This window comes from Moschus berezovskii, chromosome 18 (genome assembly GCF_049115385.1).
Source record: "Moschus berezovskii isolate FMDL1 chromosome 18, NW_MosBer_1.0, whole genome shotgun sequence".
Classification (NCBI taxonomy): domain Eukaryota; kingdom Metazoa; phylum Chordata; class Mammalia; order Artiodactyla; family Moschidae; genus Moschus; species Moschus berezovskii.
The window spans coordinates 15122205-15149228 of NC_142477.1; the positions used below are offsets into that span (position 1 = coordinate 15122205).

Here is a 27024-nt window from a genome sequence, read left to right on the forward strand (position 1 = left end):
GAAAATACATGTATTAAAATATTGGAGAGGCTTAATATGTAAGCAAGAAGTAAAACTGCCAAGCTCTTTCTTCTTCAATTTATGATTAATAGACTTCTTTGTTTTTCCTCCAGGGAAGCTACTTCTGATGTAATGTAATATAATTTGGGAGGTAGAAGAAGGAAAAATTATATTCTTAATATCAAGAAATTACAAAAGATTCTAAGAAGGAACCAGCTTTTTACTTATCCTTTATAACCCAATGGTTTATGTCAATAAATATGAAGCACCATTGTCTACCAATTAAATGAAAATAAACTTCTTCATTTAATCTTTTCTCAAAGGAAGTAATCTGTTCATACTAATGGAAGATTTGACTGGTCAGACTCTAACAGGAAGTATGACTACTCATACAGAAAAGATAAAATTTAATATTTGCCTGTTCTTTTAAAAGAAGTCCAAATTTGCAACCAAATTATAGAATAAGTAATTAAATACAAATTTTAGCTAGCTCCTGCATTTTTTTAAATTTTTATTTAATAAATGGTACAAAACACAATGCCTGCATATTTTTAAAATTAAGTGGATCAGAATTTTCAGAAATAAGTAATGAAAACTTTAAGAAGGAAAAGCATGATGGGGTATTTTATATTAATCATTTACACTTAAGGTGAATTCAAACTCTCACTTTCTCTAGCTTAGGGAAATAAAATAATGTTTTGGGAGAAATGATCTATGCTATTTCATGGAACATAAATGCCAGGAAGAACCCAGTGAAATTATAGTTAGTTTTCTTGGGGCACAGAAAGGTCTTCAAAAAGAAATGAAAACTCAATTTTTTTTCATACTTTTCCTAATAGAAAAGATAAAAGAAATGCAAAATCCTGAAGAGAGAGAAAGCTTCAGGGCCACAAGATATAACAATAAACCAACTGAAGGCAAAAAGCTTGTTCAGCCATGAAAATATTGAAAAAAAAAAAAGATATGGCTTTCCAAAGCATGATTTAGGAAAAGCACACTGCAATTCATCCAGTTTTATGGTAGCCTAATGGGACTCAAAGGCATCAGGCTGTTTTAATGATACTGTCCATTGCTTTCAATGGCTAACTCCATAGACTGTCTAGCCCCTGCTCTCATGCCTCATGCCTACCAGAGGGCTTGTTGTTTACTCGTTAAGTTGTGTCTGACTCACCCAGTGGACTGTAGCCCACCAGGCTCCTCTGTGCATGGGATTTCCCAAACAAGAATACTGGAGTGGGTTGCCATTTCCTTTTCCAGGGGACCTTCCCAACCCAGGGATTGAACCCACATCTGCATTGGCCAGTGTATTATTTACCACTGAGCCACCAGGGAAGCCTACCAGAGGGCTTATCACACTGTAAAAAGAATAGATGTTGAGAGAATAAAACTTGCATTCAATATGTCTAACTCCTCTTGTTTGGATTCTATACCACCAAGCGACCTCCTAATCCAAGTGTGGCTTTTGAGTGGCTAGACTAGAATGAACAAAAGCACTGGGAAAGGATTCAGTTCAGTCCAGTTCAGTCGCTCAGTCGTGTCCGACTCTTTGCGACCCCATGAATCACAGCACGCCAGGCCTCCCTGTCCATCACCAACTCCTGGAGTTCACTCAGCTTATGGAATATCCCTGAAAATGCACCCACGCAGATTTCTTAATACAAGAGCATCACTGATCGATGCCAGCTGTCCAGCTGCTGTGCCCTGAAATCTGTCACTCTGTTTGCCTTCCTGCAGAGACCTCACCTCCCACGGATGATCCCAGTCAGCAGCTGAGCTTGGCAGTCGCGACAAGGCAAGCCCATTCCTGGGAAATGTGGGACTCCTTGGAAGGATGGCTTGGGCTCAGAACTCTCCAGTGGCCCCTTAGAGTCTAAGACATTTCAGTCACGCTCCCTCCCTTCCTCCCCTTCTTCCACCCTCCCTTCTCTCCTTCCTTGCTCCCTCTTTCCCTTCCCTTCTTCTTCCCTGCCTCCTATCCTTCCTTCCTCTCTCCCCTCCTTCGTTCCTTCCCTTGGGGTCAGACCTGCATCATGGTTTAACGGCTCCAAGCTCCTCTGGTCCCTGCCCACTTTTTTTCTTGGGTGTTGCCCATAATTAAATATTTCGCGTGGATTCTAATGTGTCACCGTCATCTCCATGCCGATGTACGCTTTTTACGGGATCCCAGCTGAGTCAGCATCATCTCCTCTGTGTAAACAAATACATGTGTTCTTCAGCTCTTTGTCATCTCTGGCTTATGAAATATGGTGAAGCGGGAAGAACCCAACTGCAGCATTCTGCATCCTGGGGCTTAACATCACTGTTCAGTCTCTTACAAGTTGTGTGACTTGGGGTAACTTAATCTTGCCCTTAGGGGTATCAGTTTCTGAGTTTGTAAAATAGGGTAGGAATTCCCACCTCAGACTATTGGGACAACTGCATTAACAGTATGCAAATTAAAGAAGCACAGTACATGATGGGCTGACTCACTGGAAAAGTCCCTGATACTGGGAAGGATTGAGGGCAGAAGGAGAAGAGGGCAGCAGAGGATGAGATGGCATCACCGATGTGATGGACATGGACTTGGGCAGACTTCAGGAGATGGTGAGGGACAGGGAGGCCTGGTGAGCTGCAGTCCATGGGATCGCAAAGGGTCGGACACGACTGGGCGACTACACAATGACGACAACATGCGGAGAATGCTCAGTCACAGCTCAGTCACCCCACGGACTACAGACCACCAGGCTCCTCTATTCATGGAACTGTCCAGACCCCTCTGTCCATGGAATTTTCCAGGGAAGATTACTGGAGCAGGTTGTCATTTCCCACTCCAGAGGATCGTCCCGATTGAGGGATCAAGCCCATGTCTCCTGCATCTCCTGCATTGGCAGGTGGATTCTTTACCCCTGTGCCATCTGGGCTTCCCAGTAGGTGCTAAACTGAGCACTAACTTCCTCCTGATGACCTTGCAGCTTGTAGGTCAAGTTTCTTACCATGTAAAGACAAAGGCCAGGCTCTAGAGCCTGTGGTGCTCAAGGGTGATGCCTTCCTTGAGGATACTTCCTTTGGGATGGTTTTTTTGGGGGGAATTCCAACTTGGGGTCAGCTAGCAAATACCCTGGCCATGCTTTACTTTTTTTTTCCCCCCATTTCATCAAGGACATCTAGGCCAAACCACTCCTTTACAGACACGGAATTTGACGCCAAGATAATGTAGCCTAGTTTCCCTCAAGACAATGGACAAGATGTATCAAAGCTAAAGCTCAAATCAGATCTCCTAATTTCAAATCAAAGGTCATTTCATGTACATTCAATAATTAGGATTTAAGATGAATAGATTTTCTAAGATTCCTCTTTGTTAAGTTACTGATTTCATCAAAGTATAAGAATGAAACATAGTTCAGTAGGTAAACCCCAATTCAAGAACAAATTCACTAATTGGCTTTTAGGATTCTTATGCTGCTATGTAATTTCTTGAAGTTAAATTAATGACAATGGAAAAAAGGAAAAGTGTCTACCTGCAGCATATTTGTATGATTACTTCCACTTGAAAATAGAGACAAGAAGCTAACATGAGCTTATTTTTTCCCCCTGACTAAGAAATAAGCTTGATTTTGGTTTTATTATACAATAAATTACAATATGCTTCACACTGGTCAACATGACCTTGCTAGAAGAATGTTTTATTAAAACTTATTTCCCAAAGTGAGAACAAACAGTGAAAGCCAACTATTAAAGAGTTTTATTATCCGCTGAATTATGTCCCTCCCAAGCTCAGATGTTAGATCTTAACTCCCAGCTCCTCAGAATGTTACTGCATTTAGAAACGGTCTTTGAAGCAGTAATTAAGATAATATGAGGTCTTTGGCCTGGGCCCTAATCCAGTATGACTGGTGTCCTTAGAGGAAGAGGAGATCAGGATGTAGACCCACAGAGGGAAGAGCAAATGAGGACATGGCCAGAAGGTGACCACCTACAAGCTGAGGACTGAGGCCTCCGGGAACCAGCCCTAACCCTCAGGACTGGGAGACAATCACTGCCTGCTGTTTAAACCACCCTGTCTGTGGCGCTCTGTTACGACAGCCTGAGCAAGGTAATGAGGAGATAAGCCACCACCTCCTTCTGATCAGGCAGGAGGCAGTGAGTTTGAAGCGCTGTGGTGAACCATGTGACGCTGGAGCCCCCATCACCAACGGAGCTGCAGGGATGGGCTCCGAAGACCCCCTGGACCTTCTGCCTCCTGTGGATTCTGTTCCCATCGTTCAAAGAGCACCTTCACTGAATCAGAGCTCGAGAAAACCATTCATCTGCAGCTAAAATAGACACACTGATCAGGAGTGGAGGACTGCTCAGGTGCTGGAGGAGCAGTGCTGGAGGAGCAGTGTGGGAGGACGGAGGGTGGGCGGGGTGAGTGGTGTCACGTCTGTTCTCAGCATCCACGTGGACTACGCCCTTCCCTTTTCAGTACCTGAGCTAGAGTACTCCATTCAGTGGCAGCACAAAACTGGGATAAATTCAGGGCTCATGCTACAAGATTTAAACATACTTCTAAAGGCAGATTCTTTTTATTAGATGCCTGATAATGGCAAGTGGCTGAATGTAAGGTAAAAATCATAACTCCTCTTCTTTCCTGCATCTAATTCAAGAGTAAACCAGATAAAATAAATTTCCTAGGCTCTTTCCAGCCAGAGTGTGATTATCACTGGTATTACTTTGTGATGGGATTTTCTCAAGGTCAATCCAGAATTAGCGGCACCACGGGACCAAGCGCTCATCCATTATATGGGTTAAAATGACTAATTGAGGGTCTGAGTTTAATTATACTCATAAGCAAAGGCACAGTGCAGCTCCTTTGACGGCCTTAATAACATTCCCCTGTACACAAAGATAGATGGGAAAAATTAGGGTTGTATATTGTTGTCCTTCAGGACAAGATGCTGAAGTGGGAATAGAATAATAGGCTGGTGCATGGGGATGACTTGGAGGGAGGATATGGGGAAGAGGGAGGTGGGAGGGGGGTTCAAGAAAGGGAACACATGTACACCCGGGGCGGATTCATGTCAATGTATGGCAAAACCAACCAATATATTAATGTAAGGTAATTTGCCTCCAATAAAATAAATTAAAAAAAAAAAAAGAAATGGGTCGGTGGCACTAGGAAATGAGCTGTGGATGTTAGCAACACCAGCCTCATACAAATACTTCAGCTGGAGATAAAGCCCTATGTGCTTGCGACTAAATGTAACACAGCCAGACGGTAAGGCCCATCTGAGTTGTCGTTTTGAGCAGGCAGACTTTTAAAGAGTGAAAAAAGGATACTCGGGAAGGCATTACCTGTAGTTCACGATGAAATGATGATCAAGGACATGAAGCGATCATTAGGATATTGATTTGTGATATTTTAAATGGAAAAATGCAGTCATGCTTTGCACTAAATCCTGAAAGCATTAATTCTGCACTCAGCCATGGGAACGGACCTCCTTAAATGAGACTTCAGTCACGTCACGTGCTCTGTGTGAGACTTGAGAATGATTGTGGACTGTCATGTGTACATACTAAGTCACTTCAGTCCTGTCCGACTCTTTGCAACTGTATGAATTGTAGCCCACCAGGCTCCTCTGCCCATGGGATTCTCCGTGGCATGGGTTGCCACGCCCTCCTCCAGGGCATCTTCCTGACCCAGGGATCGAACCCGCATCTCTTTTGTCTCCTGCACTGGCAACTGGTTTCTTTACCACTATTTAAAAATTTTTTTGTGTATTTTTCCAACACTGGTTTTAAGCAAACGGTAATAGTAGAAATTTCCTGAAACTTTTCATCTGCTGAGTCTTTCTTTATATGACAAATTCATTTTAGCCCTTTCCCAGAGCTGTTTTCTTCCCCTGTTAGTCCAATCTGCTCATTAATGTAGAATGGTTCATAAACATATTTAAATAAGAGATTAAAAACTCCTATTTCTTTGTATAAGAAGGGAAATGTAATGGAGCAGGACCCTATGGGGTCCTTCCCAGAACAGACCCTCATCTTTGTTTCCCACTGGCCTTTTGTCTGTAGAAAAACTTTAGTCAAAGAATAAATTTAATCAGAGAAGTAAGAAGATGCAGAAAGAAAGGAAAACAGTAATACAAGACAAAATAATACTTCAGCCATTAAACAAAGTCAAGGACCTTTAGTTCCTCCTCAAGGACTATAGATTATATTCTGAGCCATGTCCTTTGAGCTGCTTTGCAGATATTGAAACTCCCACCAGTGGGAGAAGTTAACTGTATGCTGCCCACAAGCACGTAGACCCTAGACCGGTTGGAACCAGAAGGTTGATGGGGCTGACTCCAGATTACCTCGCCACCAACCAATCAGAGGATGTCCATGAGCTGATCATGCCCTGCTCCTTGAGAGCGAGACCTGTTCCTTAAGACCCCTCACTATCCCTCTTCAGGGTGGGGCAGTCCTCAGGGCATTAAACCATTGTGGCCCCCTCTGCCTAGAAAAGCAATAAAGCTATTTCTTTCTACTCCACCCCAAACTCTGTCTTTGCCTTTCTATTTGGCACCAGTGAACAGAGCCTGAGTTTTGGCAACAGAAGGAGCTTAATGAATTAAGAGGGAAGTGAAATAGTCACCATATTTTGATAGACCTTACTTTGTCTCTCACATGATAAACACTGAAAAGTGGGAAAAACCCTAAGCCTGGTTTCATGTGGCTAAGAAAAGCCACTTAGGCTACAGGAAACTTTCTGAGTCAGATGTCCTCCTGTTTGCTTCCTATGAGGTGGGCAGTCCTGGCTTGAAAGCAGAAGCAGCACTGGTCAAGCCTCGTGTTTGTGAATTTGGCCAGATGACCTAGAGGGGAGCCATGAACCTTCACTAGTCTGGTTTCTTCATTTGACTTTTATCAAATGAAGCTGAATGTTCATATATCAGTATCCTTCATCCTTAAATCAAACATCATGAATATATAATTACATTACTATATAGTTTATACAGAATATTAACTGATGGAGCTAAACTGATCTTTATTAACTATATGTCTGCAGCTGGTTCTGAAGCACTTCCCTCCATGATCCTTATTAGGAACAATGACACTCTTTACAAGTCAAGGATGTTAAGAAAGGAAAACTACCAGTAATAGTTGCATATAACCAAAATAGAAAAGTGAGGTAGAAAGGGTCTGAAATGCCCATAGTTTTAGCTTTGGATGAGCTATATTTCTTCTAGTAGGGCAGGAGGTTTCTGAAGAATCATAGAATTTAAGAGGTTATAAAATGGATGTCTCAAAAGTGGGGTTTAGAGAACTATAAATTTGGCTTATGGTGGAGCCTACCCAGAGAAATCATGTCAAAAGATCATTATTTCATGACCTTGAGGAAAAGCAAAATTGCTGGAGGGTTTCCTATTCCTGTCCGTGAAAGCACACTGATATTTATGGAGGCCAGCTCTGTTTAGCTCCCTTTATGCACGCACATTCACACAAACGCACACACCCTTCTCAAGACTGGAGGCTAAGAGTATTGTTATGAATATTCATGAGAACTTTATCATTAATGTCACTGAAGTGACTTTGTTTCTTCTCAGTTGAGACTGGTACTTACACCTAGAAACTGATCAACTGTAAGAGAAGTGGCAGCTTTGAGGTGGCCCAGCTAAAGCAACTCTGTACATTTTACTTTTGAAATACAGACTATTTGACTAGGTATCTTAAACCACATTTATCCCACCATTAAGTTAAACTGGCAGAGATTTCTCACTTTCGTACAATGTACAATATCCTTGGGAACACCATTTCTAGAGATTAGAATAAGCATACCTTAATTATTATATTTTTTTTCTAAGAGCAAAAACTAAACGGGACATGTAAAACATCTCAAGAGATTTCTGGGTGATGAGTTTTAAAAAAACACATTGGGAGATAATTACAACACATTTTCTACTTTTATTATTTAAAAAAGACATTTCACACCACAGGCCTTATTAAAGAGCTATTTTTAAGAATTACAAGCTCTAGCAGTCACATTGAAAATTTTTAAAAGTAAAAAAGATACCAGAGACAGTTACTGTGATCCCTATGTATTTGTCATAGACTCTCCCAACCAGTTGGTCTGCCTGGTTATTGTATATGCATGATATGTCACAACACTTGTTTTCAATCAAAGAAAACTATATTTGGTTGTGATGACAACATTTATTTATGTATTTTTTGCCTAAGATCTAAGAAAACATGTTAAATAAGTCAAATGCTGGGGTAGGTACAGGGCAGAGGAAGATGAATATACCTCTTCAGTACCACGTTAGAAATGACTTTTGCTAGCTTCTTGCACTCTATTGCCATAAGAATGTTCCAGGACATTCTGCTCCTCAGTAAAACAGCACAGAAAAAAAAGCACCTGAAGACAGGAGGAAGTGACGATGACACGGGACTCACCTTAGGCATCCAGTGGCGTTTCGCAGCACTTGTGAGGAATGCAGCTGTATCTTCCGATCGTCCTGAAGAGGTGAGTTTTCCCAGCCTGAGTGTGGGATAATCACTGCGTTGGTCAACACTGCCAGGGTGTCCTGGATGATTGGCATTTTGAGTGCATCGCAAGATGAGAGATTCCAAAGAACTCCTGCAAGATACACACAGAGGTTTGGACGGTCACCGTTTTCCTTAATCAAGTTAACAGCATAAGCAGGAGAGACTAAGATAGTGTAAGCACGTGTTGTAGAGCGTGCCCTTCACTTTAAAGCATTTGTGTGAACCCATTACAGAAGTGCTATGAAAATCTCACACGTAGGCAGAGGAACTGTAACATGATTATATTCATCCCATCATGGACAGTAATTTAGGGTGAGAGCACCAGTGGAATTGAGGATATCAACCCTGCTTCCATTCACAATTAGTACAATGAATCCAAGTCCCAAATTCTAACCAAGACCAAAAAGTTCCGAAAGTGAGCTGAAATGGACTAGTAAGACATCTGAAATAGACAGGGAAGACATCTTTGTTTTATCCAAGATCTCAACATGCACCTGTGGTCTATTGGATTCACTTAGTTTCCTATAGAACCAGCCATCATTGTGCAGGACCTTTCAAGGATCCAGTATAGGGTCTGGTGCTCATGGGCTCAACAAGAAATTAAAATTTGCTGCCACTGGTTCTGTTAGCTTTTCTCTTAAAACAATGCTCATGGAGGACCTAGAGATTGTTCTTCCTTATGTAACAGCAAAGAGAGCAGCAGAAATGGAAGAGTGTGTCAATAACAGAGAGCTTAAACTGGAATTAATTTCAGAAAAGGGCTAATAATTACATACACATTATAATATTATTTGAAATGCTTTTAAAATAATTGCTATTTTTGTTGTTCAAAATTGTACACATAAAAATAAAAAAAAAGAAAAAAAAAAGAATAATATTCTCTTTTCCTGTGAAAGGCTGCATTTTCCCCAAGGCCAATTTAAATAGACATCATCACTGCAGATACTGAGAATAAAATATCATAGCTGTATTTAGAAACACAACTTGTAGTTTACTTATTTAGTAACTTTTCAACCGATTTTAAAATGAGATTGTGCTTCATCTATCTCGTTATTAATAAAGAGAACTCACTTATTTCTTGAATTTGTTTTATTAGTTTCTTGCTTTGCTCATATCGAACTATCCAAAGGCATTAATAATACTAACCTGAAAGTCAGTGATATCTGATTAATAACTAAAATCATACTTTTAAATCAGTTCTACAAAAATGTGACTTTAGAAACAAACTTTTCCACTGGTCTTTCAAAAGAACATTTTCTGGGAATTTTATTTAGGTAAATGCAAGAGAAACAAAATGTTTTTGGTACTTTGAATGTACAAATGAATTGTTAGCATAGGGGGTTGGCTTGAGGGTGAATCCTGTCTTCTGCTTTTATAAATAAAGTTTTACTGGAACACAGCTCTGTCTGCTCATTTACATATTGTCAATGGCTGCTTGTGTTCTACAAGGGAAAAGCTGAGATTTTGGGACCAAGATACTATGGTTCCCAAGCCTAAACAAATTACTAGTTGGCCATTTTCTATATACTTCGGTGTGCATGTTTGCATTGCCATTAGCATCCTGTATAAAAATGCTTATTGATGCACAGAAACTGCTCAAAATATATTCTGACTTGAACAGATGTGAAATTCTAGGAGCATTATCATGTGCATTTATTTTGATTTAAATAATATATGAAGCTGCTTTTTAATTCATTCCATTAGGAAACATTTTACTGAATTTTGGATGATCAAAATAATCAAGATGAATACTTTCATATATTCATAGCCTCACAACAATATTCTTATTTCTAGTAAAATAAATACTTTCCAGTTTTAAAAAAGCACATTTAAATGAAATTACTATCTACCCCCAAGTTTGAGGATAACTTTAAAAAATATCACATTAAAGGGTTTGCATATTTCTTTAATTGAAGTATAGTTGATTTACAATGTTGCATTAGTTTTAGATGTACTGCAAGGTGATTCATAGATATATATACACACACACATTTATATACATATATATACATTTTTTCAGATTATTTTCCATTATAGGTTATTCTGTTTTTCTAAGTATACAACACACACATACAGACATAAAACACTGAATTTTTCCATTACTAAATCCTGATTTGAAAGTACCAATACGGGGAGGAACAAGATGGTGGAGGAATAGGACGGCGAGACCACTCTCTCCTCCACAAATTCATCAAAAGAACTTTTGAACGCTAGTAAAGTCCACAAAACAACTTCTGAATGCTGGCAGAGGACGTCAGGCACCCAGAAAAGCAGCCCATTGTCTTCGAAAGGAGGTAGGAAAAAACATAAAAGATAAAAAGCGAAACAAAAGAAGTAAGGACGGAGCTCCGTCCCGGGAAGGGAGGCTTTAAAAAGAGAGAAGTTTCCAAACACCAGGAAACATTCTCACTGGCGATTCTGTGGCGAGCCTTGGAAGCTCAGAGGGCCACATAACCCTCTTTTTTTTTTTTAAGATTTTTTAAAAACCCACAGATTACCCGCCAAACGGTAACTCCCAGCGGAGAAGCAGCTCAGACGCCTGCATACACCATTAGCAAGCGGGGGCTGGGCAGGGAGGAGCCGGCTGAACTGCTTAGAGAGAGGACTGGGCTTGAATGCCGCGAGAACAATTTGAGAGAACTGGGGAGAGCAAAGCAGACTGTGGGATAGCTTCCCCACGAAAAGGCGGAAAGCTCTAACCTATGACTCGGCCAGCCCCGCTCACAGAATAAAGGACTGAGCAGAGCGAGCCGGCTGTGGTTGGCCCATCCCCGATCCCCCGCCGAGACAGGCAGGGAGCGCAGCCACAGCCGGAGCGGGCAACCGCGAACCCAGAAAGGCATCTGATACAAACTGCAGGCAGGCTTGTTGCTATTCAGGACTTCTTGGGCTCGGGCCGGTCGATATCCCCCTGAGAAGGTGCGCCGGTTGTACACCCAGAAAACTGAGTGGCGGGGACTGGGGAGGCGATAAGTCGCAGAGACCGCGCTCGCCAAACACCTGGTCCCCTGAGCTGCTCGGACTGGGGAAGGCACAAAACGCAGGCCCAACCAAGTCTGCGCCTTTGTGGAGTACCTGAGAACCTGAACTTGAGCCGCTCAGACCTGGGAAGTCCTTCAACCCGGTGCCGGCCTCGGACAGTTCCCGGCAGAGCAACCTAGAGCCTGTGCAGTGTAGACTGGGACAGCATACGTGCTGTGAGCGGGGGCAAACCCAGTGTGGCCGAGACGCTGCGAGCACTCCCCACAGACGCCAGAGATAATCGACTGCAGCGTTCCTCCCTTCCCAGAACAGGACTGAACAACTGAGCCTTAAAAAGTGTCCACCCACCCCCTAGTATCAGGGCGGAAATTAGACACTGAAGAGACCAGCAGACAGAAGCTAAAACAGAGGGAACCACCTTGGAAATGACAGATAGAGACGTCTAGAGACTACTCCAAGAATAAGACCAAAAACCAGAGGCAAGAGGCTTAAGCCCGAATCCTGAGAACACCAGAGAAGTCCTGACTCCAGGGAACATTAATCGATAGGAGCTCATCAAACGTCTCCATACCTACGCTAAACCCAAGGGTCAACAAGTTCCAGAGCAAGACATACCACGCAAATTCTCCAGTAACACAGGAAACTAGCCCTGAGCTTCAATATACAGGCTGCCCAAAGTCACTCCAAACCCACTGACATCTCATAACTCATTACTGGACACTTCATTGCACTCCAGAGAGAACAAATCCAGCTCCACCCACCAGAACACCGACACAAGCTTCCATAACCAGGGAACCTTGACAAGTCACCTGTCCAACCCCACACACAGCAAGGAAACTACATAATAAAGAGAACTCCACAAACGGCCAGAAGAGGGAAAGGCCACCCCAAGCAAAGCATTATAAGCAAGATGAAGAAGCAGAGAAATACCCAGCAAGTAAAGGAACAAGATAAATGCCCACCAACACAAACAAAAGAGGAAGATATAGGGAATCTACATGAAAAAGAATTTCGAATTTTGGTGGTGAAAATGATTCAAAATCTTGAAAGCAAAATGGAGTTACAGATAAATAACCTGGAGAAAAGGATTGAGAAGATGGAAGAAAGGTTTAATAAGGACTTAGAGGAAATAAAAAAGAGTCAATATACAATGAATAATACAATAGATGAGATCAGAAACACTCTGGAGGGAACAAACAGTAGAATAACAGAGGCAGAAGACAGGATAAGCGAGCTAGAAGATAGAATTGTAGAAATAAATGAAACAGAGAGGAAAAAAGAAAAACAAATTAAAAGAAATGAGAACAATATTAGAGACCTCTGGGACAATGTTAAACGCTCCAACATTCGAATCATAGGAATCCCAGAAGAAGAAGACAAAAAGAAAGACCATGAGAGAATACTTGAGGAGATAAGAGTTGAAAACTTCCCTAAAATAGGGAAAGAAATAATCACCCAAGTCCAAGAAACCCAGAGAGTCCCCAACAGGATAAACCCAAGGCGAAATACTCCTAGACACATATTAATCAAATTAACAAAGATCAAACACAAAGAACAAATATTAAAAGCAGCAAGGGAAAAACAGCAAATAACACACAAGGGGATTCCCATAAGGATAACAGCTGATCTTTCAACAGAAACTCTTCAGGCCAGGAGGGAATGGCAAGACATACTTAAAGTGATGAAAGAAAATAACCTACAGCCCAGACTACTGTACCCAGCAAGGATCTCATTCAAATATGAAGGAGAAATCAAAAGCTTTACAGACAAGCAAAAGCTGAGAGAATTCAGCATTACCAAACCAGCTCTCCAACAAATGCTAAAGGATCTTTTCTAGACAGGAAACACAGAAAGGGTGTATAAACTCGAACCCAAAGCAATAAAGAAAATGGCTACGGGATCGTACTTATCAATAATTACCTTAAACGTAAATGGGTTGAACGCCCCAACCAAAAGACAAAGGCTGGCTGAATGGATACAAAAACAAGACCCCCATATATGTTGTCTGCAAGAGACCCACCTCAAAACGAGGGACACATACAGACTGAAAGTGAAGGGCTGGAAAAAGATATTCCATGCAAATAGAGACCAAAAGAAAGCAGGAGTAGCAATACTCATATCAGATAAAATAGACTTTAAAACAAAGGCTGTGAAAAGAGACAAAGAAGGAAACTACATAATGATCAAAGGATCAATCCAAGATGAAGATATAACAATTATAAATATTTATGCACCCAACATTGGAGCACCGCAATATGTAAGACAATTACTAACAAGTATGAAAGGGGAAATTAACAATAATGCAATAATAGTGGGAGATTTTAATACCCCACTTACATCTATGGATAGATCAACTAAACAGAAAATTAACAAGGAAACACAATATTTAAATGATACAATAGACCAGTTAGACCTAATTGATATCTATAGGACATTTCACCCCAAAACAATGAATTTCACCTTTTTCTCAAGTGCACATGGAACCTTTTCCAGGATAGATCACATCCTGAGCCATAAATCTAGCCTTGGTAAATTCAAAAAAATTGAAATCATTCCATGCATCTTTTCTGACCACAATGCAGTAAAATTAGATCTCAATTATGGGAGAAAAACTATTAAACATGCCAACATATGGAGGCTGAACAACCCGCTGCTGAACAACGAACAAATCATAGAAGAAATCAAAAGAGAAATAAAAATATGCATAGAAATGAATGAAAATGAAAACACAACAACCCAAAACCTCTGGGACACTGTAAAAGCAGTGCTAAGGGGGAAGTTCATAGCAATACAGGCACACCTCAAGAAACAAGAAAAAAGTCAACTAAATAACCTAACTCTACATCTAAAGCAACTAGAAAAGGAAGAAATGAAGAACCCCAGGGTCAGTAGAAGGAAAGAAATTGTAAAAATTAGGGCAGAGATAAATGCAAAAGAAACAAAAGAGACTATAGCAAAAATCAACAAAGCCAAAAGCTGGTTCTTTGAGAAGGTAAATAAAATTGACAAACCACTAGCCAGACTTATCAAGAAACAAAGGGAGAAGAACCAAATCAATAAAATTAGAAATGAAAATGGAGAGATCACAACTGACAACACAGAAATACAAAGGATTATTAGAGAATACTATCAGCAATTATATGGCAATAAAATGAATAACCTGGAAGAAATGGACAAATTCCTAGAAAAATACAACTTTCCAAAACTGAACCAGGAAGAAATAGAAAATCTGAACAGAACCATCACAAGCACGGAAATTGAAACTGTAATCAAAAATCTCCCAGCAAACAAAAGCCCAGGTCCAGACGGCTTCACAGCTGAATTCTACCAAAAATTTAGAGAAGAGCTAACACCTATTCTACTCAAACTCTTCCAGAAAATTGCTGAGGAAGGGAAACTTCCAAACTCATTCTATGAGGCCACCATCACCCTAATCCCAAAACCTGGTAAAGACCCCACAAAAAAAGAAAACTACAGGCCAATATCACTGATGAACATAGATGCAAAAATCCTTAACAAAATTCTAGCAATCAGAATCCAACAGCATATTAAGAAGATCATACATCATGACCAAGTGGGCTTTATCCCAGGAATGCAAGGATTCTTCAATAGCCGCAAATCAGTCAACGTAATACACCACATTAACAAACTGAAAAATAAAAATCATATGATTATCTCAATAGATGCAGAGAAAGCCTTCGACAAAATTCAACATCCATTTATGATAAAAACCCTCCAGAAAGTGGGAATAGAAGGGACATACTTCAGCATAATAAAAGCTATATATGACAAACCCACAGCAAACATTATCCTCAATGGTGAAAAACTGAAAGCATTTCCCCTAAAGTCAGGAACAAGACAAGGGTGCCCACTCTCACCACTACTATTCAACATAGTTCTGGAAGTTTTGGCCACAGCAATCAGAGCAGAAAAAGACATAAAAGGAATACAAATTGGAAAAGAAGAAGTAAAACTTTCACTGTTCGCTGATGACATGATCCTCTACACAGAAAACCCTAGAGACTCTACCAGAAAACTACTAGAGCTAATCAATGATTACAGTAACGTTGCAGGATATAAAATCAACACATAGAAATCCCTTGCATTCCTATACACTAATAATGAGAAAATAGAAAGAGAAATTAAGGAAACTATTCCATTCACTGTTGCAACGAAAAGAATTAAATACTTAGGAATATATCTACCTAAGGAAACAAAAGACTTGTACATAGAAAACTATAAAACACTACTGAAAGCAATCAAAGAGGACACTAATAGATGGAGAAATATACCATGTTCATGGATTGGAAGAATAAATATTGTAAAAATGAGTATACTACCCAAAATAATTTATACATTCAATGCAATCCCTATCAAGCTACCAAAGATATTTTTCACAGAACTAGAACAAATAATCTCACAGTTTGTATGGAAATACAAAAAACCTCGAATAGCCAAAGCAATCTTGAGGAAGAAAAATGGAACTGGGGGAATTAACCTGCCGGACTTCAGGCTCTACTACAAAGCCACAGTCATCAAGACAGTATGGTACTGGCATAAAGACAGAAATATAGATCAATGGAACAAAATAGAAAGCCCAGAGATAAATCCACGCATCTATGGACACCTCATCTTTGACAAAGGAGGCAAGAATATCAAATGGAGAAAAGACAGTCTCTTTAACAAGTGGTGCTGGGAAAACTGGTCAGCCACTTGTAAAAGAATGAAAATAGAACACTTCCTAACACCATACACCAAAATAAACTCAAAATGGATTAGAGAGCTAAATGTAAGACCAGAAACTATAAAACTCCTAGAGGAGAACGTAGGCAAAACACTCTCCGACATAAATCACAGCAGGATCCTCCATGACCCACCTCCCAGAATATTGGAAATAAAAGCAAAAATAAACAAATGGGACCTAATTAAAATCAAAAGCTTCTGCACAGCAAAGGAAACTATAAGCAAGGTGAAAAGACAGCCTTCAGAATGGGAGAAAATAATAGCAAATGAAGCAACTGATAAAGGATTAATCTCCAAATTATACAAGCAGCTCCTGCAGCTCAATTCCAGAAAAATAAATGACCCAATCAAAAAATGGGCCAAAGAACTAAACAGAAGTTTCTCCAAAGAAGACATAAAGATGGCTAACAAACACATGAAAAAATGCTCAACATCCCTCATAATCAGAGAGATGCAAATCAAAACCACAATGAGATACCATTTCACACCAGTCAGAATGGCTGCTATCCAAAAGTCTACATGCAATAAATGCTGGAGAGGATGTGGAGAGAAAGGAACCCTCTTACACTGTTGGTGGGAATGCAAACTAGTACAGCCACTATGGAGAACAGTGTGGAGATTCCTCAAAAAATTGGAAATAGAACTGCCATATGATCTAACAATCGCACTCCTGGGCATACACACCGAGGAAACCAGAATTGAAAGAGACACGTGTACTCCAATGTTCATTGCAGCACTGTTTATAATAGCCAGGACATGGAAGCAACCTAGATGTCCATCTGCAGACGAATGGATAAGAAAGCTTTGGTACATATACACAATGGAGTATTATTCAGCCATTAAAAAGAGTGCATTTGAATCAGTTCTAATGAGGTGGATGAAACTGGAGCCTATTATACAGAGTGAAGTAAGCCAGAAAGAAAAACACCAATACAGTATACTAACACATATATATGGAATTTAGAAAGATGCAAATGATAACCCTGTATACGAGACAGCAAAAGAGACACAGATGTATAGAACAGTCTTTGGGACTCTATGGGAGAGGGTGAGGGTGAGGGTGGGATGATTTGGGAGAATGGCATTGAAACACGTATGTTGTCATATGTGAAACGAATCACTAGTTCAGGGTCGATGCATGTTATAGGATGCTCGGGGCTGGCATGCGGGGATGACCCAGAGGGAGGATAAAGGGAGGAGGGAGGTGGGAGGGGGGTTCAGGAGGGGGAACTTATGTAAACCCGGGGCAAATTCATATCAATGTATGGCAAAACCAACCAATATAATATTGTAAAATAATTTGCCTCCAATAAAAAATAAATTAACTACAAAAAAAACCAAAAAACAAAAACTAACCTAAAAAAAAAAATAAATAAAATCTTTGAAGTGTTTCATCGTAAAAAAAAAAAAAAAAAAAGAAAGTACCAATACATGAAAATTGAGGCTTGTAAATGTTTTAAAACATGGGTTCCATATTTTGCTATGAAATACATCTCCTCTAAAGACTAAACAGTAAAAGACTTTTCCATTTTAATCATTCAATGAATTTAAAAGACTCTAAATGACTCAATGGACATGAGTTTGAGTGAACTCCCGGAGTTGGTGATGGACAGGGAGGCCTGGCGTGCTGTGATTCATGGGGTCGCGGAGAGTCGGACACGACTGAGCGACTGGACTGAACTGAACTGAACGTACAGAAAAGAGGTAGGGAGGGAAAGGAGGAAATCAAGGATGAGGTGAAGGCCTCACATACTATCTGATAAGGAGTGAAACACGGGGAAGGAAGAGACATTTCAGCGGACTCTTCATCTGGCTGTTCTGCCCCACCTTTCTTATTAATTCATTCATCAGTGTAACCTAATTCCGAATCAGGCTCGGACAGAAGTTTCCTGTTCATGTCCCTCCGCCTCTCCAGACGGGCTCCATCTGTGTTTCACGGGCTGATCAACTTACCGCAGTGCTTGACCCAAAGCTCTAAACGTTCTCTCCTGGTTTCTGTCCACAGCCCGCACGGGCTCCCTGGACTCTGAGCAACTCGGGTATCTCCGGTCAGGGACACATTTTACCACGTCTGCTTGGATGAGGACTTGGTAAAGTGGATGCAACGCTGCAGAAGTTCTTTTGGGGGAAATTCAGCAAATCGGTTAGCGGCAGGGGGCCCTCCAAACTTGGACTTTGGTTTATGCTATTCGGACAGAGATGAGCTGGAGTGTAGAGGCAGCGGTCTCTGGGGACACTGGTTGGATGGCATCACCAACTCAATGGACATGAGTTTGAGTAAACTCCGGGAGTTGGTGATGGACAGGGAGACCTCGACTGCTGCAGTCCATGGGGTCGCAAAGAGTCGGACACGACTGAGCGAGTGAACTGCGCTGAACTGAAGTCATTATGCGGCCCTGGTAACTAACGTCCCTTCCTGTCACGTCCCTCTCCTCCTCCTCTGTCTACCGGACTCACTTCTCCCCTTCACAGCACTTTCTCCTTGTTACACTTCTCACTCTGACTTTGATTCACTCGTTTTCTAATTCTCTACAACTCCTCCGGCCTCTTCTAAAGTCGATTGTGAGAGGACAGAAGATACAGGAAGGGGCTCTAAACCTTGTAACGAAATCTAAAATGCATTTTAATTTGGGTGACAAATAATATTTAACTTTTAAGAATGTATTCTTCTTCATATCTGGGACTTACGAAATGGCCAAACACTGTCTTTACTTTGTAATCATGTTGTATTAGTCTCCTACTGCTGCTGTGACAAGTGACTGCAAATGCAGTGCTTATAATAAGGCACATGTATTATCTTACAGTTCTGGAGGCCTGGAGTCTAAAATGGACCAGTGGAACACAGCAGACAGTGCTCCTCATGTAGGCTCTAGGGGAGAATTTCCTTGCCTTTTTACGCTTCTAAAGGCTGCTCGGGTTCCATGGTCAAAGCCTGCATCACCTCAACCTCAGCGTCCATGATCGCCTCCTCTTCTCTGATTGAACCTCCTCCCTCACTGTTGTAAGGACACCTGTGATCACATTAAGCCTGCCTGGATAACCCAAGATCAACTCCCCCTACCCACTTCAAGATCCTTCACTTAATCCCAACTGCACAGTCCCTTTTACTGCGTAAGATAATATTCACTGGCTCTGAGAATTAGGACTATGGACATCTTCAGGGGTTACTGTCCAGTCTACCATACACCCCTTAAAATATTCTGTTGTGCTTAAAATAAATTTCTGACTGTAGTTTCATGATCAGGCCTCTCCCTCATTCTCTAAAATCATTTTGAATCAGGACCTTTGGTTTATTCATTTACTCCGTCCACAGAGACCCACTGTGCAGCAGGCTCTGTTTAATACAGAGGGGACATTAGTAAACAAACCAAAAAGTCCCTGCCTGCATGGCTCTCGCATCAATGCAACTCAGTATGCGTGTCTCAGTCTCATTTCTTGTCCTTGAGCAACAAGCTCATTTGTAACTCACATTTCTTGGACTTGTTCTTCCAATCTGGAACATTGTTCTCCAGACCTTTCCAAGGCTGATCCTTCCTTCTACTCACATGTAACTTAAATGCACTAAACTTAGAGAAGTTTTTTTGGCTCATTCTAAACTACCTTCCCGGGACTTCCCTGGTGGCTCAGATGGTAAAGCGTCTGTCTACAATGCGGGAGACCTGGGTTCAAGCCCTGGGTTGGAAAGATCCCCTGGAGAAGGAAAGAGCAATCCACTCCAGTACTATTGCCTGGAAAATCCCATGGACAGAGGAGCCTGGTAGGCTACAGTCCATGGGGTCGCAAAGAGTCGGACACGACTGAGTGACTTCACCTTCACCTTCAAACTACCTTCCCAGGTGGCTCAGTGGTAAAGAATCTACCCGCCAATGCAAGGGACCCAGAAGATGCAGCTTCAGTCCCTGGGTTGGGAAGATTCCCTGGAGAAGGAAATTGCAACCCACTCTAGTATTCTTGTTTGGGAAATCTCATGGCCAGAGGAGCCTGGTGAGCTACAATCCATGGGGGTGGCAAAGAGAGTCAGACACGACGGAGTGCACACAAACACACACACGCGCGCGCACAAACTATCTTTCCAGACTCTTGCTATCAGATCTCCTATTTTAATTTTTATCAGAGACCTCATCATCATCTCACATTTCCCAAGCTTTCTTCTCCCCATCCTTATTTTATGAAGATATTATTGGCATGCAGCATTCTATGAATTTAAGCTGTACAGCATAATGATCTAGCTTATATACACCACAAAATGATGACCACAATAGGTTTCGTGAACATCCATCATCTCATAAAGACAAAACATTGACAATATAGAAAAATATTTTTTCTTGTAATGAGAACTCTGAGGACATAACATACAGCAGTGTTAACTATATCCTGCTGTATGTTATAACCCTAGTACTGATTTATCTTATAATTGGACTTTTGTATCTTGATGGCCATCATCTAATTCCCCCTGCGCTTGCTTCTGGTAACCACAAATCCGATCTCTATTTCAATGAGTTGCTCTGTTTCTGAAGTATAATTGACCTACAACACTATGCTAAATCCTGCTACACAACACAGTGATTTGACATTTCTATGCATTTTGAAGTGATTACTGTAAGTCTCGCTGTCATCTGTCACCACACAAAGATACCACATAATTGCTGACTGTATTCCCAACACTATTTCATGCCTGTGACATTTATTTTGTAACTCAAAGTTCATGCCTCTCACTCCCTGCTCACCTGTTCCTCTCCTTCCTCCACCCGCTCCTATGCTTTTTCATTACTTGGTTTTCTGTCGTTCGCTCACTGCTCTTTGCCACAACAAGGTACCACCCAACAAATGAAAGCAAGGACCCTGAGCATTTGCAGCAGACAGAATATGTTCAGACACACACTCGGTGCTCACCAAACAGCTGCACAATGATCACAAGAAATAACAATGGAATTACATGACCCTTAAAGGATGATCTCACTTTTTATTTTTATTTTGAGTTTATTTATTTTAATTAGAGGCTAATTAAATTGGTTTCTGCCATGCATCAACATGAATCAGTCACAGGTATACATATGCACCCTCCCTCCTGAATACCTCTCCCATCTCCCACCCCATCTCACCCCTCTAGGGTGTCACAGAGCTCTGGGTTGAGCTCCCTGTGTCACACAGCACATTCCCACCTGCTATCTCTTTCACATATGGTAATGCAGTTATTTTACATGCTATCCTCTCATAGTAGCATACTGCTAGCAAAAGGAAGTACTGATTTGAAAGAATAGAACAGCAGATGCAAGATGCAATGTTAAAAATAACAAATCTCAATGAGAACATAGAAATGCTGTTTACGTGAGAATATAACCCTTGACTCCACAGAAATTCTACTTTTACTAAGCAGAGAAGAATTTTTATCACTAAAAAACAAGCAGTTTATCATTAGAGGGCTTATTTCTAGTGCGTTATTTGGGTAATTTTCCTATATTAATTCCCTGATAATTCTACATTAGCCAAGGTAATATTAAAATTTCAATTCATGGAAAAACTGTGGAAAAAAATTAAATTCACAATGGTTCTCAGAAGCCATAAGCCACCCTGTTTATTCTTATCTAAATATAAAATAAAGATGTTTTAGTATTTTGGTTGATGGTCACTAGCAAATTTTAATTTACCTGATGAAATAATGCTAATTTCTCCCAGATTATAATCTGTCATAAAATTGTTTTATAGCATCTTTCCTCTAATTATATGTATTCAATAGCTTTCCTTTATCGGTATAAAATTACTGCTGCTTCAAACATAATTTTGACAGTAGGTTTAGTTGAGATGACATTTAAATAACTAATTATGTATACTAAATATATTTCAAATATAGTTTATTTTTATTTCAGGCACAGGATGGCTTTTTTTTCCCTTAAGATTATCCATATTCATGAGAGGTAATTGGTTTATTAAAATTTCTTTAATAAAATCTTAATTACTTTCATTGGATCCTTTACTCTGTTTTAATAGAGGGTAATTGTGAGGTTTTTTTTCTGAAAGGAGACATGGACTCTATTTAAAAAAAAGGAATCAGATTGACTAGAAAGAGGTATTTAATAATTACAAGTCTTAAAGCATGATAAAATCAAACGCTGTCTTGTGACGATATAAGACTTTCTTATGACCTCCTCACTTTAATTTTTAAACCTGAAACACAATCCCTGAACACAGGTGAGGCTCAAGCCTTCTCTCCCCGAGAGAAGGCAATGGCAACTCACTTCAGTATTCTTGCCTGGAGAAGAGTCTGGCGGGCTACCGTCCGTGGGGTCGAAAAGAGTTCGGTATGACTGAGCGATTAACACTTTTACTTTTTAAAAACATGTTTATAAAGGAAATGTGCATTCGTCAAGATGTCTCCTCTTATGCCAAGAAGGGAAGATTCTTAACAACCCAAATGCGGTGAACACACTGACCTCAATATGCATCACAGACCTAAATATACAGCCCTTGTTCTCCATACTTCTCCTGATCACTCTTGCATAACTTACCTCCACTCCCAAGAGGCCCACACTCCTTTTCCTTTACTTACTCTAAAATGGTATATAACCCCAAGTTCTACCTTCACTCATCAATGGGTACTCCCATATTTATATGCCCTGTACACGTTAATAAACGTCAGTTTTTCTCCTGTTAATCTGTCATTTGTCTAAATTATGGGGCCTCAACTGGAGAACCTAAGATGGGCAGAGGGAAGAATTTCCTCCCCTGCAGATGTCAGCGTCTGATAGTAACCATCTGTGAAAGTCACAGTTCATGTTTGATCACAGCATTCTGTAAACGAACCATAGAATTTTCTATTTCTCAATTCCCAAGAGATCAAGTTAGGAATATAAAATTGGGCTTGTATGAAACTATATCCTTCCTCGATGACCTTGGATATGCCAGAACCTTGAAAAAATGTCACCAAAGCACCCAGACTGAGTGTTATATCCGGAAACTGGCCCTGGGCCTCTTTTTCTAAAGGTGATTGCATTTTCTAAAAATGATGTCCTTTTTCTGACAATAATCACATTCTTGTATGTGCTAATAAAAATAATTTCTTATACTTTGGTTGTACATCTCAGCAATTTTGTGCCCCTTAACTACATGCATAAAATAAAGGAGCTTAAGTCTGGGCCTGTGTGTGTGTGTGTGTGTGTGTGTGTGTGTGTGCAGGGAGGGTCAAAGACAAATATTCTATTGTATAATGATTGGGGGAAAAATGTGAGAGATAAGCCACCAAAAATTCTGATACAAACTATTAGGTATAAAATAAACTGATGGGATACACACAGGGAATATAGCCAATATTTCATAATAACTATAAATGATGTAAAACCTTTTAAAATCGTAAGCAAGAGAGTTTCAGAAAAACATATATTTCTGATTCATTGACTATGCCAAAGCCTTTGACTGTGTCGATCACAATAAACTGTGGAACATTCTGAAAGAGATGGGAATCCCAGACCACCTGACCTGCCTCTTGAGAAACCTGTATGCAGGTCAGGAAGCAACAGTTAGAACCGGACATGGAACAACAGACTGGTTCCAAATAGGAAAAGGTGTACGTCAAGGTTGTATATTGTCACCTTGCTTATTTAACTTATATGCAGAGTACATCATGAGGAACGCTGGGCTGGAAGAAGCACAAGCTGGAATCAAGATTGCCGGGAGAAATATCAATAACCTCAGATACGCAGATGACACTACCCTTATGGCAGAAAGTGAAGAGGAACTCAAAAGCCTCTTGATGAAAGTGAAAGAGGAAAGTGAAAAGGTTGGTTTGAAGCTCAACATTCAGAAAACAAAGATCATGGCATCTGGTCCCATCACTTCATGGGAAATAGATGGAAAAACAGTGGAAACAGTGTCAGACTTTGTTTTTTTGGGCTCCAAAATCACTGCAGATGCTGATTGCAGCCATGAAATTAAAAGACGCTTGCTCCTTGGAAGGAAAGTTATGACCAACCTTGATAGTATATTAAAAAGCAGAGACATTACTTTGCCAACCAAGGTCCGTCTAGTCAAGGCAATGGTTTTTCCCGTGGTCATGTATGGATGTGAGAGTTGGACTGTGAAGAAGGCTGATCGCCGAAGAATCGATGCTTTTGAACTGTGGTGTTGGAGAAGACTCTTGAGAGTCCCTTATACTGCAAGGAGATCCAACAAGTCCATTCTAAAGGAGATCAATCCTGGATGTTCATTGGAGGGACTGATGCTAAAGCTGCAACTCCAATACTTTGGCCACCTCATGCGACCAGTTGACTCACTGGAAAAGACTCTGATGCTGGGAAAGGTTGGGGGCGGGAGGAGAAGGGGACGACCGAGAATGAGATGGCTGGATGGCATCACCGACTCTGTGGACATGAGTTTGAGTGAACTCCGGGAGTTGGTGATGGACAGGGAGGCCTGGCGTGCTGTGATTCATGGGGTCGCGGAGAGTCGGACACGACTGAGCGACTGAACTGAACTGAACTGATATGTGAATTATATAACATGCATGTGTGCTAAGTCGCTTCAGTTGTGTCCAACTCTTTGCAACCCTGGACCGTAGCCTGCCAGGCTATTCTGTCCACGGGATTCTCCAGGCAAGAATATTGCAATGGATTGCCATGCCCTCCTCCAGGGGATCTTCCTGACCCAGGGATTGAATCCACATCTCTTAGGTCTGCTGCATTGGTAGGCAGGTTCTTTACTTCTAGCGCCATCTGGGAAGCCCTAAACTATGTAACACCATACAGCAACTATATACTTCAATAAAAAAATTCTTTTTTAAAGCACACCCTTAGTTTCTTTGACTCTCAAAGAAAAGCAATCTTGATGAATACATAGATGGGAGAATAAAAAACAGCTGGGAATAAGAGACTGAAATTTCAATTCAGCTCTCCCATGAACAGGATTAAAAAGAATTTGGCTTTTAGTAGGCTTTCCCTGGGTATTCCTGAAAAGATGAATAACTGAATGAATGAGCAGTAAATGAATGAAGTTCTTGGGTTATGATGAGGGTAATGTACACGGGTCTCAGATTTTCAGGGTGTGTGGTTGAGCTGCTGCTGCTGCTAAGTCACTTCAGTCGTGTCCGACTCTGTGGTTGAGCTAGGCATTCAAAATAAGATCACATTTAAAAAATATGCATAATAACAAAAAATATCTAACATTTTTGAGTTTTTGTTATACACTAGGGTCTTTGCTAATCACCTTGCATCTATTAACGCAAGTAAAATATCAATCAACTCTGTTTTACAGATGAGGAAACAGACACAGAGAAAACGCGTTGCCCTCATCCTGGGGCACTGCCTCATCCAGGGGCACTGCCCTCATCCAGGGGCACTGCCCTTGTAGGTGAAAGTGAAAGTCAGATAACAGTCTGACCATGATCCATATGAACAATCCAACAAACGTCAGGAACATAAATCCGCTACTTGAAATTGGAGACAGGTGGTGCGGCACGCAATCCTTTGAAGCAGAATACATGCACAGGAGAGAATGTTCTCCTTTTCATCTTTTGCCAGCTTCTTTTTAGCCTCAGGTCATGTAACTTGAGAAATTTCAAGAAGTCATTTGAGTTCACAGAAAGAAGTACATTCAGTTCTGAAACAACTTTTACAAATAATTTTTCTTGCAAACATTTAATTCTGCGGTCTTCTGACAAAAATATTATACATATACAGCTACAATTATCCATGGAAAATACTGAAGCAAAAATCAAACTGAGATAAAGGGTAACTTTAAAACTCAATCCTTCCTCTGTCCACCATAATAATTTTAAAACTAGGTCTTATTTGCAGTTACATCAAAATTGTCTGACACTGGGGCTTCATCGTAGTGATACTAACAGTAATCATAAGTCCTCATTTACTGGGCAAATATCAAGTCACATGCACCGTTCCATTAAATCCTTACCCCAAGCCAGGGAGGGAGGGACTGCTATTGATTTCACTTTACAGATTCATAACTAAAGATTTAAGAAGTTACAAAATCCCCCAAGGACAGGTAACAAACAAGAGAGACAGAACTAGGCTATAAATACAGGCTGTCATACTCCAAATTATCTTGCCTCTTAGAGACACTCCATTGAGAGGTTATTTTTCATGGAAAATATGACTGTGAATCAGAACATTAAGACTCAACTTTAAACTCTGATGATCATTCTCAAGTTTTTATTTCTGAGTTTCATTTCCATAACTACAAGTTTGAACTTTCATTATTGCATATTTTCCTTCAAATATATTTTCTTCTCTCTCATGTTCTTCAGGAAAATCTATTACCCAAATCAGAGATTAGGGAAAATGTGCATTTTTTTGTGTCATTTCTATGGTTTTCATTTTCAGCAGACATGCCGAGTGCCTAAAAACAAGGTATTACTAGGAACTCTGGGTAGTCTAGAGTAAATTAAGCAAAGTCTACTTGGGAAGATAAAAGTACACTTGTCTGATGAAAAATGAAATTTACACTATAGAGTTACACATGATAAAACCCATTAACTGTCAGAAATGATATACCGTGAAAATTCAGGCAACAAAAGATCACCAAGGGAGGGGATCAGAAAGGCTATATGGGGTGGGGGGTCTTTAATGAGCCCTTAAAGGATGAGAAGAATTCAGGAAATCTGAGCATGGCATCTAGGTGGACAGAAAGAGGAAGCAAATCCTTGCAGGTGTGAATAGGTAACGGATGAGAGTCAATGTCCATGGACCTACTGTATGGTAGACACCCACTAAAATGTCACTGAGTGAAAAAATACATTCCTCAACAATCAAATGGATGCTTATTTAGACAATCATAGTGGTTGTTACCCTAGACATAATGGGG

The 27024-nt window shown here is 40.6% G+C and overlaps 1 protein-coding gene and 1 long non-coding RNA gene across 4 annotated transcripts in view; one reads left to right on the forward strand and one right to left on the reverse strand.

Moving 5' to 3' along the window:
* The window catches only part of LOC148774953 (uncharacterized), a 42972-nt gene extending 41071 nt beyond the window's left edge, over positions 1-1901 (forward strand). Inside the window, exon 3 of the long non-coding RNA XR_016035223.1 lies at positions 1735-1901. This is a non-coding gene — a long non-coding RNA (uncharacterized LOC148774953). The remainder of the gene's footprint in view (positions 1-1734) is intronic.
* The window catches only part of CTNND2 (catenin delta 2), a 487037-nt gene that overhangs the window by 172683 nt on the left and 287330 nt on the right, over positions 1-27024 (reverse strand). For all 3 annotated transcript variants that reach the window (XM_088827634.1, XM_088827633.1, XM_088827632.1), the window contains one exon: positions 8398-8581. In XM_088827634.1, the coding sequence (XP_088683760.1) occupies positions 8398-8581 (184 nt within the window). The remainder of the gene's footprint in view (positions 1-8397; positions 8582-27024) is intronic.